Source organism: Lepidothrix coronata, unplaced genomic scaffold, assembly GCF_001604755.1.
Source record: "Lepidothrix coronata isolate B3197 unplaced genomic scaffold, Lepidothrix_coronata-1.0 Scaffold39, whole genome shotgun sequence".
In the NCBI taxonomy this organism is placed as follows: domain Eukaryota; kingdom Metazoa; phylum Chordata; class Aves; order Passeriformes; family Pipridae; genus Lepidothrix; species Lepidothrix coronata.
The window spans coordinates 4,887,720-4,900,818 of NW_016690219.1; the positions used below are offsets into that span (position 1 = coordinate 4,887,720).

The following is a 13,099-nucleotide window of genomic DNA, read 5'->3' on the forward strand; positions in this document are numbered from 1 at the left end:
CCAATAGTATATCACCAGGTATTTAATCAATTTAGATGAAATGCATATAAATGAAACATAAACATCAAGTATATTTCTTTCTTTTCATTTTTTTTCCTTTCCTTAATGACCCCATGTAGCCTTCTCATTCCCTCCTAAATAAAAATAACCATTATTTACACCTGTTTGCTGTTTAACACCTGACATGGGTAGCTTTTTAGTCCTAGTTGAAAGCAGGTTGAAAGAGCTGTTTCAGATGGTTCTTCACCTTGTAATCACTTCATTTTGGTTGTCCTGTCTCACAAACAGCCCTCATTAAGACCTCTGTCTTAACAACCCTTTCTGTCCCCACGTTTCTGTGATCATCTTGTCCACCACTGACCTAAGTAAGATCATCCTTTTTTTTCCTCCTTTTACTCTCTAAGCAAATACAATGTTTCTCTGTTCTGTATTTTTCTCTGCCCTTTCTCCAAAGTGATCTCATCCATTACCAGTGTGAAGTTCTCGTGTGGATGTTGATCATTTGCAGATCTACATCTATCCTTATTTCTTTTTAACCAAAGCACATTTAAAAAACACTCATCTACAAATCATTTTGGCTCCCCTGTCAGCACCTAACCCCTGTATGGTTAACACCAGGACTGCTGAATTCTTCTGTCCTTCTTCATTTGTCTTTGCTCTTGTTAATAAAATTATATCAATTTTATCTGGGCTCATATTTGTATTGATTTCTTTCAGTGCTTTCTCTAATTCATCGTTATTCCTTTTACAATACATTCCAAATCAGGTTTGTCCTGTCTACACTCCTCTGAGGTTGACCCTTCATTGTTTTAAATCTTCTGTATGATTGATTACCTTGTGTTTTTTTTTCTCTTTAGTCCATGTGCTTATGGGTCTCCAGATTGCTGTGTATGAAATAAGTCTTTACCCACAGGTTCCACTTTGGTGATTCCTTCCTTGATCAATCAAATCACACTCACACTAATTGTTTAACATTTTCAGTATTTCTGTTACCCAAAAAATTGATTATTTGGACCTACCTGTTGTTAACTTTTCCTTTCCCCCCTATGGTTTTAAATGACAGCAAAGAAAGCATCCAAATTTCGTGACTGGTTGGACTGTAGCAGTATGGAAATAAAGCCAAATGCAGTTGCAATGGAGATTTTGGCATATTTAGCATACGAGACTGTGGCCCAGGTAAGGGACTCCGCTGCTTGAACTCTAATTAAATTAAATTAATTACTCTTGGATGTACTTCAGCCTCAGTGACAGGGTTGTGAACCCCTTCAGAAGTGCAGTCACTGCTTCAACTAACCAAGCCAACTGGATTCATGGAATCAAAGAATGGTTTGGGTTGGAAGGAACCTTCAAGCTCATCTAGTTCCAACCCCCTCCTGCCAAGGGCAGGGACACCTTCCATTAGACCAGCTTAGAAATCCTGTCTGTCCTGGATGACAGATGTGGACTATACTGTACTCACCCCTCTGATACACAAATAGAAATGTTTTATAGTGGCTACAGAGGAGAGTGGAGTCCAGCACGAACTTTATTCAAGTCCAAACTGAAACCACATACTTTGCTATGTGACCTTTGGCAGTGTGCTGAGGCTCATTCAACCCCATTGCACAATTGGATTATAAAGAAGGATTTCCTGGAAAACAAAATGTTACCTTAGTGCCAAGCCGAGCCCTCTTGAGTAGATAGATTGCTCCATATATTTACAGAAGTGGAAAAGAAAGGTTCCTTAGGCTGAAATATCTCTGAATAATTTTGTTTTCAGCTGAGAAACACTAAGAATATTCTGCCTCAACCCACAACCCCTCACTCATTGTTGCAATGGCATTTGTAACCCCCCTCTGTTTTGCCTCTCCAGCTGGTGGACTTGGCCCTTTTGGTTAAACAGGACATGACTCCCAAAGCTGGTGACCCATTCAGTCATGCCATATCTGCCACCTTCATACAGTACCACAATTCTACTGAGGTAAAACTTGCTTGTTCACTTACTAATGCTTTTTGTGTTTTCCTTTCAGATGTATTTTCTTCCGAAGTAGACGTTATTGATTCTGGTATTGATACAAACTTTCTGTTGTGGAGTTTATGAACTTCGAAGTTATGGATTTAGATGGAAAGACATTAAATTATAGTTCTGAATGTTAAATTCTTAGCAGCGCCTTTATAGCTAAATGCAAATCCTCTTTTCTTGGGTGGGAATTCCTTCTCTCAGCATTCAAGGCTCTCTCTATTGCAGATTTGGAAATTGAAGTTTTCAAAATTGGCAAGTGCGCCACGTGCTGTATTGCATTGCTATAATACAGATATTCTAATTACTTCTGGAATGAGCGACCCAAATTTGGCATGACATCTCTTCTAAGAGGAAATCTAAGAAGGCAATAATTGGGGTGGGTTTTTTGTGATTTGATTATATAATGGCTGTTTGACATCTTGCTTTTATAGCCACATCTCTTAGGGCAATCTACCAGTGTGAAGACCAGTCTTGACTCTCCTGAAAACACACCACCTCCTACACCCACCCCCCCAGCATCAGCAGGACAGCAACACCTTGGGAAAACCCCATCAGGAGCCTTGGGGAATGGTGGAATTGGACAGGACTCTACCAAATCCAAACAAAGGAAAAGAAAAAAGGTATTTGGGATTAAAAAAAAAAAAAAAAAAAAAAAAAAAAAAGAAAAAGCTCTTCAGGAAATCGATACAGAATCAAATAATGGTTTGGGTTGGAAGGGACCTTAAAGACCATCTCGTCCAGGTTGTTCAGAGCCCCATCCAGTCTGGCCTTGAACACTTCCAGGGATGAGTCATCCAAAACCTTGTCTTGAGACAACCTGTGCCAGGGCCTCACCACCCTCACAGTAAATAATGGGTCTCATTTTAAATATTAATTTTAACCTGTATCACATATTAGCTACCGTTATTGTAAAGCCAAATGTGTGGTTTGGTGTTTTTTCCATCAGAACTAGGCTAAAGCTTCCCTGCAAACTGAGTTTTGTTAAGGTAACAATTGCTGCTGCTCAGATAACCTGCTCTTCTACAGCGACAGCAGGAGTCACCACCCCAAATCACCATCCCCTGCTCTGGCAGTGGCAGTGAGCATAGGTTTTAAGTGTCAAAACACAAGCAAAAGAGAAAAAGAGGTGCTTGTGATTTTCCTACTCCCAGCAGCCTGTAACAACTCTGCCTGACTTGCTTTATTTTTATGCCAGTTTGTTGCATTCAAGCTAAATATTTGTTTACTTTGCATAAAATACAGATATTTCGTATGCAGAGTGTGAAATGTAAATGTTGCAATTCTTGTCTGCTGTTGTAGAGTCTTGGTGTTCTGTCTGAGAGGGATATATGTACCTTAAAACCACAAGGGAAATAGATTTGATTAAATAAACTGGATAGGAAGCCCTGTCTCAGTCACTTGGGGTTGTTTTGAAAAAAAATGTGATGTCAGTGCTCATTCTGCTTCAAAGCAATGGAGTGACTTGGGATTCTATCATGTGTTTTATTATTAAAAAATACTCATTTTTCAGAGTAAACTTGGTGATTTTTACAGTAATAGACAGAAAAAGATGTATTTTCTCCTTCTTTCTCCTAATATGTTCAACTTTATGGTTGTCCTTATACTCCAGTTAGAAAGCTATTAGTGAATCCTAAAAACCTTTCAGAAAACTTCTGATTTTCCTCTTCCTTTTTTATATTACATTTGATTACGTTTTGTTTCTGTGGCTGATTTCCATTATCATTCCTAGGACCAGGAATTCAGCTGGCAATCTAGTTTTTGATACATTATATTTTGCTGGTGTTATGAGTTTATTTTAAATTCTTAGTGTTTTGCTTAATGCCTTTTAAAACAATTGTATTCCAAAAAGTGCACAGTTTTAAGGAAAAGCTCTCCTGACTTATCCAATTTGGTTAGGTATCTACTGGATATAACTGAGGCATTGAGACAAACAAGTTAACTTGGTGAAGAATGTTATTTTTAGGCTATGAAGGCCCAGTCCAGCAAAACATATTTGAGTTTCATATTTCCTTTATGAGTGTCAATCAGCAAGGGAAGAATCTGCCATCGTATTATGAATAATTCTGTGTGTACACACAGGCTCCAGTGGACTCAGCACTCTGGAAAATAAAACATTTCTCAAAAAAACTATCCCCAATCTGAGAGCATTAGTGTATCATGTGAATGTATGAGGGGACTGTCTATGTATGTTCATTAAACTTAAGTGTATAACTTAACTTTTTGTCATTCTCTGTGCATTCACTAATATAATTTTCATGAGTTTGTTGCCAAGAAGCCATCGTCTGATAAGTCATCTGAATTCTGGCAATTTAGGTGGAGCCTAAAACAGCATTTCAGATTGACTAACCAGGAGAAAAGAGTAACTTTTTGTTTTGAAATCCTGAGGAAACTTTTGTACAATCAGTGCCCCCCCACCAGTGAGTTCTTCTTTTTGTCTGTTTACGGTCCATAATCCAAAAATTCATTTGAAATTTGAAAACATTCCAAGTTGAGGTAATTATTTTTTTTTTTTTTTTGCTTCCTTCTAACACCATTATGTCACGTTTCAGCTTCAAATTTCAGTCTGATGTTACTCAATGGTGATTTTGGTGTCAAATTGCTTTCCACTTAGGGTGCTTGTTCAGTATTTTCCCCACCCCTTGACATCATAATAAGATCCTGAAATGTTTTAAAAATAGTTTCTGTGGTTATTGCAGTGTGACTTATATGACCCTCTCATTTTAGTTTGAACATTTTCTGCTCTTTTCAATTGCAACACACAGCAGCACTAGGTGAAAGATTTAAGAGGACAAACATGGTGTTCTTTGGGTCTCTTAAGCAAAGTTCATGTAAAAGTCCTCTTTAATTTGTTAATAGCTTTTTCTCTCTAATGTAATGTGTGGCAGCAATGATGTGTATCCTCAGGAAAAAAAAAAAAATTGCTCCATTTTATAAAGGTTTATTTTCATGCCTTATGCACTGTAGGTCTGTTGTGTGTTTTTGATTTAGTAACAATTTATGTGTTTTTCTGTTGCAGAGCACTGCAGCCTGTGGTATAGAGGCTCAAAGTGATGCCATCCAGCCCAGCCACATCAGAGAGGCCATTCGACGCTACGGCCACAAGATTGGCCCCCTTTCCCCATTCACAGTATGTAATAACAGAGTTATAAAAAGTTATATTTATAATCTTAAAGAACTTTGATTTTCAAGTGGTCGAATGAAGAAGCTTTGGAATTGTTGAGAGCAATTTGTGGTGACTGTAATTTTCTTTATAAAAGTGGCATAATTCTCTCGGGAAATAAAACTTAGTAATTTCTGTCTCTTTTTGGAAGGACAAAAAAGTTTCTTTTTTTCCTTTTAAATATTATTTTCTTTCAATTACAAATTATGCTTTTTTGTTAGTGCTTGAATCTTCTGTTTTTCCAAAGTTTAGGTTTACAGTTATTTTAAATTATATGTATTGCAATATGGTGAAGAGCACTTTATATTCTAAAATTAGTTGTGTGTCAGATACTGCTCCTATTGGAAGCTGAACTCTCAAGTGTCACATTTACAGTTGGAGAAAGAAGAGAATGGTTTCTTTAGACAACTTTGAACCTCCACTGAAATGTAATAGAACTGAGCTTGTGGTAAAACACTGATGGGTTCTGAGGTTTTGCCATCATTTTTTCTATGCAAATTGCAAATCCATTGTTCAGAGCAGCCAAACGAATTCTTTATTTAATTTTCTCAGCTGATGAAAATGTGAAAGCAGTCCATCTCCAGTGTCATAAATTGGGGTTATTTTCTTCTCATCTGCTCCTCCAAGTGGCATAAATCCTGCTTACCTCAGAATATCTACATTTGGGAAGCAATAAATGTCAAAGAAATCATTATAGGAAAAACAAAACAAAACAAAAAACCAGTAGAACTGAGCTTTTAAAAATCAGGAAGAAACTGTCCAATTTTTAAGAGATTTTAGGAAAAGAAAGTTATTCTGAATTTGGAGGACGTTCATCTATATAAAAATTAAGTGTATGAAGACCATAAATATCAAAGAAATAGTGGCCTCTGACCTCAGAAGTGAGGAACAAAAAAAAAAAGAAAGTAAATGAATATGTGAAGTAATAATTTTCCTAACGTCAAAACTGATCAATGCTTTTATAAATGACAGTGAATGTTTGGTTTATTAATGATAGGCAATACACATTTGCAATTAATTGTCTTTACATAATTTTACCTCTCAGAAATGACAGATTAATATCGTGTAAAGCATAGGATAGAATTTCTAGTCCAAAACAGAAAAATATCTTTAACAGAAGTGTGCTAAGAGATGTAGCTAACAACATGGCAATAGCTTCTGAAAGCAGAGAATGTATTTAACTTTATTATAAAGAAGTAAAAAGCTCAAATAAACAGTTGCAGAAAGGTGAGTCTTCCTTGCCTGACCCTTACTAAAAGTGGTTTGGTCAATTATTAACCAAAGTTTAACTTTTTCTGCAACCACAAGTTATAATAAAATCCTCTGGTTTGGGTTGGGGTTTTTTTATGTCCTCCAATCTCATGAATTTCCCAAAACAGGGCAGCTAACTGAACAATTTAATTTGTTAACATTACTTACTGTCAACGTGGTTGATGAGATGAGCAGATCTTGTTCCCTCTCAACAAGCCAAGAATGAGAGGGAATCTTGGGTCAGCTCCTGGATGCATTCAGATGTTGTAGGGCTGTAATATGATCCTACTTTTAATGAGAAAGCTCAGGAAAAGCATTTTGAGAGGTATTACAGAGTATGCATTTAGGTCTGTCCATCTGCCCACTTCTCTCAGTGCCCTCATTGGCAGCTTTGGGGATAACTTTGCTATCACACTTGTCCTTGCAATAATCATGACCTTTGTGTCTTAATTTGGCAGAAGTGTGGATAGAGCACTGAGTAGCCTCTGCAATCTACATAAAAAAAACTTCTGCAACAGATAGACTTCAATGATGGAGAGGTCTGATGGCATGTGTCTAACCAAACATGAGGAGTGAGATTAATAGCCCTACCACAGATTTTTATATAATCAGACAAGGCCATTTCCTCAGATCTCAGACAGGAACTATGTGACACAGTCTGTGTAGGTACTGAAAAACTTTGGCATTATATTAGAAGTCTGAGTCTCTGAGGGAAGAACTGTATCAGAAGGACTAAAACCCTTCCCTATCTCTTTGCAGCCACTATAATGGATATTTTTGTGGATCAATGTAATAACCAACAGGCAGGCAGTTGTCAAGGGCCTGCTGTATTCAGAAAGTTCGTATCTCAACTCAAACCAGTAGGGGATGGGTTTTCTAACTAGAAGAATGCAATCTAACAATCAGGTGTTATCCTACACAAAGATGGGTGATGTGGAAAGACAGCCACCAATTGCATCCCAACAGTAGTTAGGGAAAAACAGACTTGAGGAATGAAAAAGTTTTGTGTGCTGGTATGTCTGGATAGAGAATTGTGTCAATGGATTCATCCACTGTGTGGATTTGAATGGAAGTAAGTCCTTGAAGGAGGAGACGTTATTTTTGTGTAATGGATTTGCAGGTATGATTTGCTGTGGTTCTATGATATTTTGATTGTATATTTTCCATTCTGCCCATCTTTTCTCAGTTTTTTCAGACTCTTATGGGGGAGAGAGAAACAAAGGGCTGTTCTGGCAATTTGGCCAATGCAAAATACTAAGCAATTATGGCTAAAATCCACATGCCTGGGAATCATAATGGTTTTTTAGTACTTCAGGAAGGTGCTATTCCTGAATACACCATGAGTCATTTGTATTCAGCATCCAGTGTTTAACTGGGTCTGTATCTAAGTTGACACTTACTGGGTTAGTGTCCTGGTGTGCTTTGCTTCTATGTGTGAAGAGGTTTCCCAGAAGAATCAAGTGTGTTTCCTAAATGCACCTAAATGATGAGCTGGTGACTGTTTAGCCCAAAACCACTTATGTCACTATCTGAAAATTAATTTAAATTGTTCTAAGTGAATTAATAAGTATTTCAGTACTGTTAGGTAACTATTGGTTTTTTTAGAGGGACATTTTTTACAGAAATGGAGATGCTGAGTATTTTCAGGCATTAAACCAATTGCAGAGGTGAACAGCACTAATAGCAATAATATCTGGCATAACAATTTATAACATGTTCTTACGGACATCTCAAACTGCAAACTTTTTGCTGGCAATGTTCATTGAAATATCCTCTTGATATTCATGGGGTAATATGTGACTTCCTCTCTTTGGCAATTTTCTCTGCAAGAAAAAGCCTGTGAGCCACGTGTTCCACAAGGAATTCTGTGTGGCAAGGGTCTCTCACAGTCAGCAAGCATCCTGGGATGCATATTCAAAGAAATTTTGCTTTGTTTCTTCTCTTCCCTTTCCCTCATCCCTTTACCTGGTGTCACAGGCCTAAGATGCAACACGTTTTTTCAAATCTTTCCCTGTTCTGCTGTTTAATCATGATCGTCCCTCTCTTCCATCTGATTTGGTCATGAGTGTTCCTAATGAGGCAGTTTTGGAAGAAGAGTTGGGCTGGTTGATTTATTCTTTAGTGGCATTTGATGGATGTTGGTTTGAACAAAAAGAACACTTTGAAAGTTTTATAATCATATGGTAAATGAGAACTAACATTAAACTAGTGAAAAGGATCTGTTTGCATTTATTTTGACCTTAATAGCTATGTCAAAATGACTAACGTAATTAGAGCATTTAGGTTTTGTCTCTAAGTGCAAGCCACAAGGGAAAGCAGCAAGTGTACTCTGGGTTCTTCTGCACTGTATCATGACCAAGGTAGTTTAGACATACATTTTATCCATATATTTTCTATTAACAGTATTGGGTGATGCTCAGTGTTTCCTGCTCTAAAGCATTGTCCAGACTTGCAAGAAGCAGAGAAATGTTTAAAAGTAGTGACATATAATTTTGCAAGACAGGAATGGGAAGTATGGAACTCTGCATCTTGTGGAGTAATGTAATTCCATATGCTGGATCTGTGTCTATTAAGTGCATTTGAGTTACAAAAGTGTATAGTGAGAATGATATGCAGTCTTGACTGGGCCTGTAGGAATAATCCTAATATTAATTCAAATAATATTCAAAATAATAGTATTTATTATGCCAAGGTATTCACAAAAATATAGATATATGGAAATATGGATATTTCTTACCAGGGATACAAGCAAAATGCAAGCATAATATCTCAGGAGAAATTATTTTATTTGAATTGATTGTATTTCAAACAGTTGGGGTAACAAACAGATAATTCTTTAAGAGTATTTATTCTGTGAGCAATATACAGTGCTTACCTGAAATCTTCATGTGAGCAGTTGTAAGTGGTACATGAACAGTTTGTAAGCAGTACTTGTGACCACGAGATCAGCTCTAGTAAAAAGTACAGCTGGGATCCTCTTCTCTGAAATTAAAAAGTGGTCTCTACAGCAGTGGAAGATCACAGGCAAAAAGAAGAAGAAAACGTTTCCAAAGCAGATTCTTTGTCTTTAGTTTATGCCAGTTGTGAAACAAAATGCTTCAGATGTTTAGTTAAGAGAAGCTGAGTTCACCAGTGTAAATTGTAACCCTGCACAGGCTGCAGACAGTGGCCATTATTCAGCAGTGTGTGTGTGTAAATGGAGTGGATTGAATGAACAGAGGTATAACCAACATTTCTTTGGATATTTATGTTTTGGAGGGAATGCTCCTTCAGCCTCCAAGGCATTTCAGTATGAAAAGGCCTGCTAGTCTAAACCTCCTCTTGTTAAATATGTCAGTCTCATAAAATTGCCTATGCAGCATAAAACAATTAATATTTACAAATCCATGTTTATGATACTGTTGTGACATTCCCTGCACAAAGAACATGTAACACCAGAGAATGTGATTTGGTAGAGACTTATATTATTTGGGTCTATATTATTTGGCCCTGCTTATACTCTTGGAGGTTCTTAAATAATTAGTGCAAGTATCCTATGTAGACTTCAGTATGTTACATGCACGTGTAAATCATAATTTCACAGTCAAATTATATACTTAGTCAGGACTTTTCACTTCTAATGTTTTTTAAAGTGCTCATTTTTGATCCTGATTGAGCTCAGCTTTTATGCAAATACTTAAATCAATGTCTGAGGTGAAAAACACCACAGTTCATCACATACCTTTAGTGACTTCAATGTTATAAAGATTATATTGACTCTGCTGATTTCCCCCATAGAACAAAATCTGTGGAATAGTAGCTGGGAAAACTGAGCTTGTGAGAGACCAAACCGTCAGATTCAGGAAAAGGTTTTTCACCTAGAGGATGGTTGAGCACTGGAACAGGCTCCCCATGGAAGTGGTCACAGCACCAACCCTGTCTGAGTTCAGCACTGTGAGACACATGGTGTGACTCTTGGGCATGGTCCTGTGTGGGGTCAGGAGTTGGACTCGATGATCCTGATGGGTCCCTTCCACTTTGCATATTCTCTGATTCAGGGAGTAGAGAGAAGAGAGGAAACACTTAAAATACAAAGGATAGTGTGGCAGTGTATTTGTGGAGATAAGTAGAACAGGACATTTTGAAAAGAAAGTTTGGGTTAGGTGCCTTAAACTTCAAGAAAAATTTGTCTTCACATTTCACAGAATCACAGAACGTATAAGGCTGGAAGAGACCAGTGGAGGTCATCTGGTCCAACCTCCTCGCTCAAGCAGGGTCATCCTAGAGCACATTGCACACGATTGTGTCCAGACAGCTTTTGAATATCTCCAGAGAAGAAGACTCCACAACCTGGAGTTGTCTCCGGGGGGATTTGGTCTGCAACTTAGTCTTAATTGAAAGAAATTTCTTTTTGCGTGTTTCAGGCCAAAATAGTAGCACGAAGAAGTTCTGGAATATAATCTTCAATAATTGCTTCAATAGACTCAATGTAGATACATTACATCTAAATTTTCCTAGAGCACTTGAATAATAAAAAATTTTGATGCTGTTTCCAAAAGAAATTAGGTACATGGAAATCAAATTAAAAAATCTCTGATATTTAGGGACCTGTATAATTTATACTGCCCATATTGATATTCAAAATCAATTGATACTGATTTTGAAGAAGTCAGGATTTCATTCCTAATCGGTTCTCAAAAATGAAATGTATGTATTTATGTCAAAAGGCATTTGAAAACTTTTCCTTCAGTTACACATTCAGTTTCTGATACAGAAGAAATCAAATTGACATTTTTATTCTTTCTTCTCATTTTGAAAGTAAAGAAAAGGCATTCTATTTCATTAAACACTTACATACTTAAGATGTCTTTGTCTATACTTCAAGCCTGTTGTCTGTAGTTATTTGTTATTCTACAGTGTTAACACTGTGTGTTTGAAAAAGATGAGTTATTATTCTATAAAACCAGTAGGAAGTCGAATCACAGTTTGGAAATCTTGTTCCCTTCTCTCCCAACCCCCATCCCAAGGTTCCTCCTTTCAGATTTATGAAAGAAAACATTTCTTTCTGTAAAAGGTTTTTGTATGCCAGCATCTGGAAGTGTTTATTTCAGTGGCGTGTAATCTATCTGTGGATTTAGTTAGCACCAGACCCCCTTTTGTGTACTCCTGACTTAAAATTTTTATAAATGATCTTGTTGAATTTGTGCCAGTGTGCACATGGTTTGGCTGATTGCTGCTTATATCCTTTACCTGCCAGTCACCTTTGATTTATATCCCTTCCCTTCTGCTTTTACCTTCCAAAAATGGTGCCACTGAACTATCCTCTAAATCATCTTATTGGATAAATTACTCCAAGATGAGATGGCACAGTTTTGGCCGACTCCTCGACAGAAGACATTCCTATAATCCATCCTCGCCCACTCTGTGTAGAGCCATTCAAAAAATCGAATGAAAAGGGGAAATCGGGCTCCCCCTTCCATCCCAGCACTATTTCTTCCAGTGCTGTTCAAACATGTAAAATGGGACATTTGATTTATACAGCTCTCAATACCATCTGAAGACACATAAACTGTTTGAGAATCTTTCACATCCCCTCTCCTGAACTTCTTCATTAGGTGAGTTTAATCCAAAGAATATGGTTATACAGTTTTCTCCCAGAAAGATTAAAACGTGAAAGAATAGTGTATTTAAGAATGTTTTAAAGCATTTCATTTGGAATAGATTATACAATATATATGACAGTTCTTTCCATGATAAAAATCCCTATTGGTTTCCTTAAGCTAATATTCCTTCAGAATAACAACAGGTCTGTAAGCTTTACTTAATGACATTACTAATTTGGAGAGTTTTATGAAGTTTCCTGGAGAAAAGCAGGTGGCTTGGCAGTAATTTAAAAGGTTCCCAATTTGTGGTAGCAGTTTCAGGGGGTTTCATGTTTCTAAAGAGGGAGACCAAGCTGCGTATTGCTTAAGAGTGTCTGACACAATGATGTATCATTTTGGACTAAGTTTCCAGAAGTTCATTGGTCATTAAATGTGCTGCTTGACTTTATGCTGCAGTTTCCCAGCTGTCTCTACTGGGGGTAATCTTAACGCTCAAGCAGAATTTATTAATGAAGGCATAAGCTTGCAGCACTGATGAAGCAGTAAGTTGCCCAGATGATTTTATTAAACAGGAACATAGATTTTTTAAGATAAGACAAAAATGTCATTTAAGTAGATTTGAAGAGAACTGGCTCGCTTTCTGCAGAGCGCTGGGAAAGTATTTACTAACAGTCTGGATAGTATTTGATATCCTGTGGGGATATTTAAAATTCTTGGATTGCACATACATCAGTGTCTTACTACACAACACAGTACAGGAATTGTTGCAAGCAGCACGTGAGGCTCTCAGGCAGCATCGATGTGGTTCTGTGGAAGTAGGAGATACTGGCATGAAGTGACTCTGATAATGTACAACCCTTGTACTCCTTTGTGTCACCTCCTGTTCAAGGATGTTACACTGGAAGGACTGAACAAAATGCGCATCTTGCTCAACGTAGGAGCTCACAGTGTAAGATTTTATTATTTTTAAGGTGTAATAGTTGAAAAAATCTGATTTGGCAAATAAATTTACTAGCTGTGTTAGCGAGAAGATAAGTCAGCTATAAAGTTTGCAATCAGCTGAATCTCTTATATAAACCAAAGCAGCTCCTGGTCTCATAAACC

General features: G+C 37.2%; 1 protein-coding gene across 12 annotated transcripts in view; it reads left to right on the forward strand.

Annotated features, from left to right (window-relative positions):
- Positions 1 to 13,099, forward strand: part of SUPT3H (SPT3 homolog, SAGA and STAGA complex component) — a 308,388-nt gene that overhangs the window by 209,847 nt on the left and 85,442 nt on the right. For all 12 annotated transcript variants that reach the window (XR_001874457.1, XR_001874454.1, XR_001874459.1 and 9 more), the window contains exons 8-11: positions 1,064 to 1,176; positions 1,853 to 1,960; positions 2,434 to 2,622; positions 5,019 to 5,129. Coding sequence is in view for 6 of the 12 variants with exons in the window: in XM_017813121.1 (XP_017668610.1) it covers positions 1,064 to 1,176; positions 1,853 to 1,960; positions 2,434 to 2,622; positions 5,019 to 5,129 (521 nt within the window). In the remaining 6 variants the exon portion in view is untranslated. The remainder of the gene's footprint in view (positions 1 to 1,063; positions 1,177 to 1,852; positions 1,961 to 2,433; positions 2,623 to 5,018; positions 5,130 to 13,099) is intronic.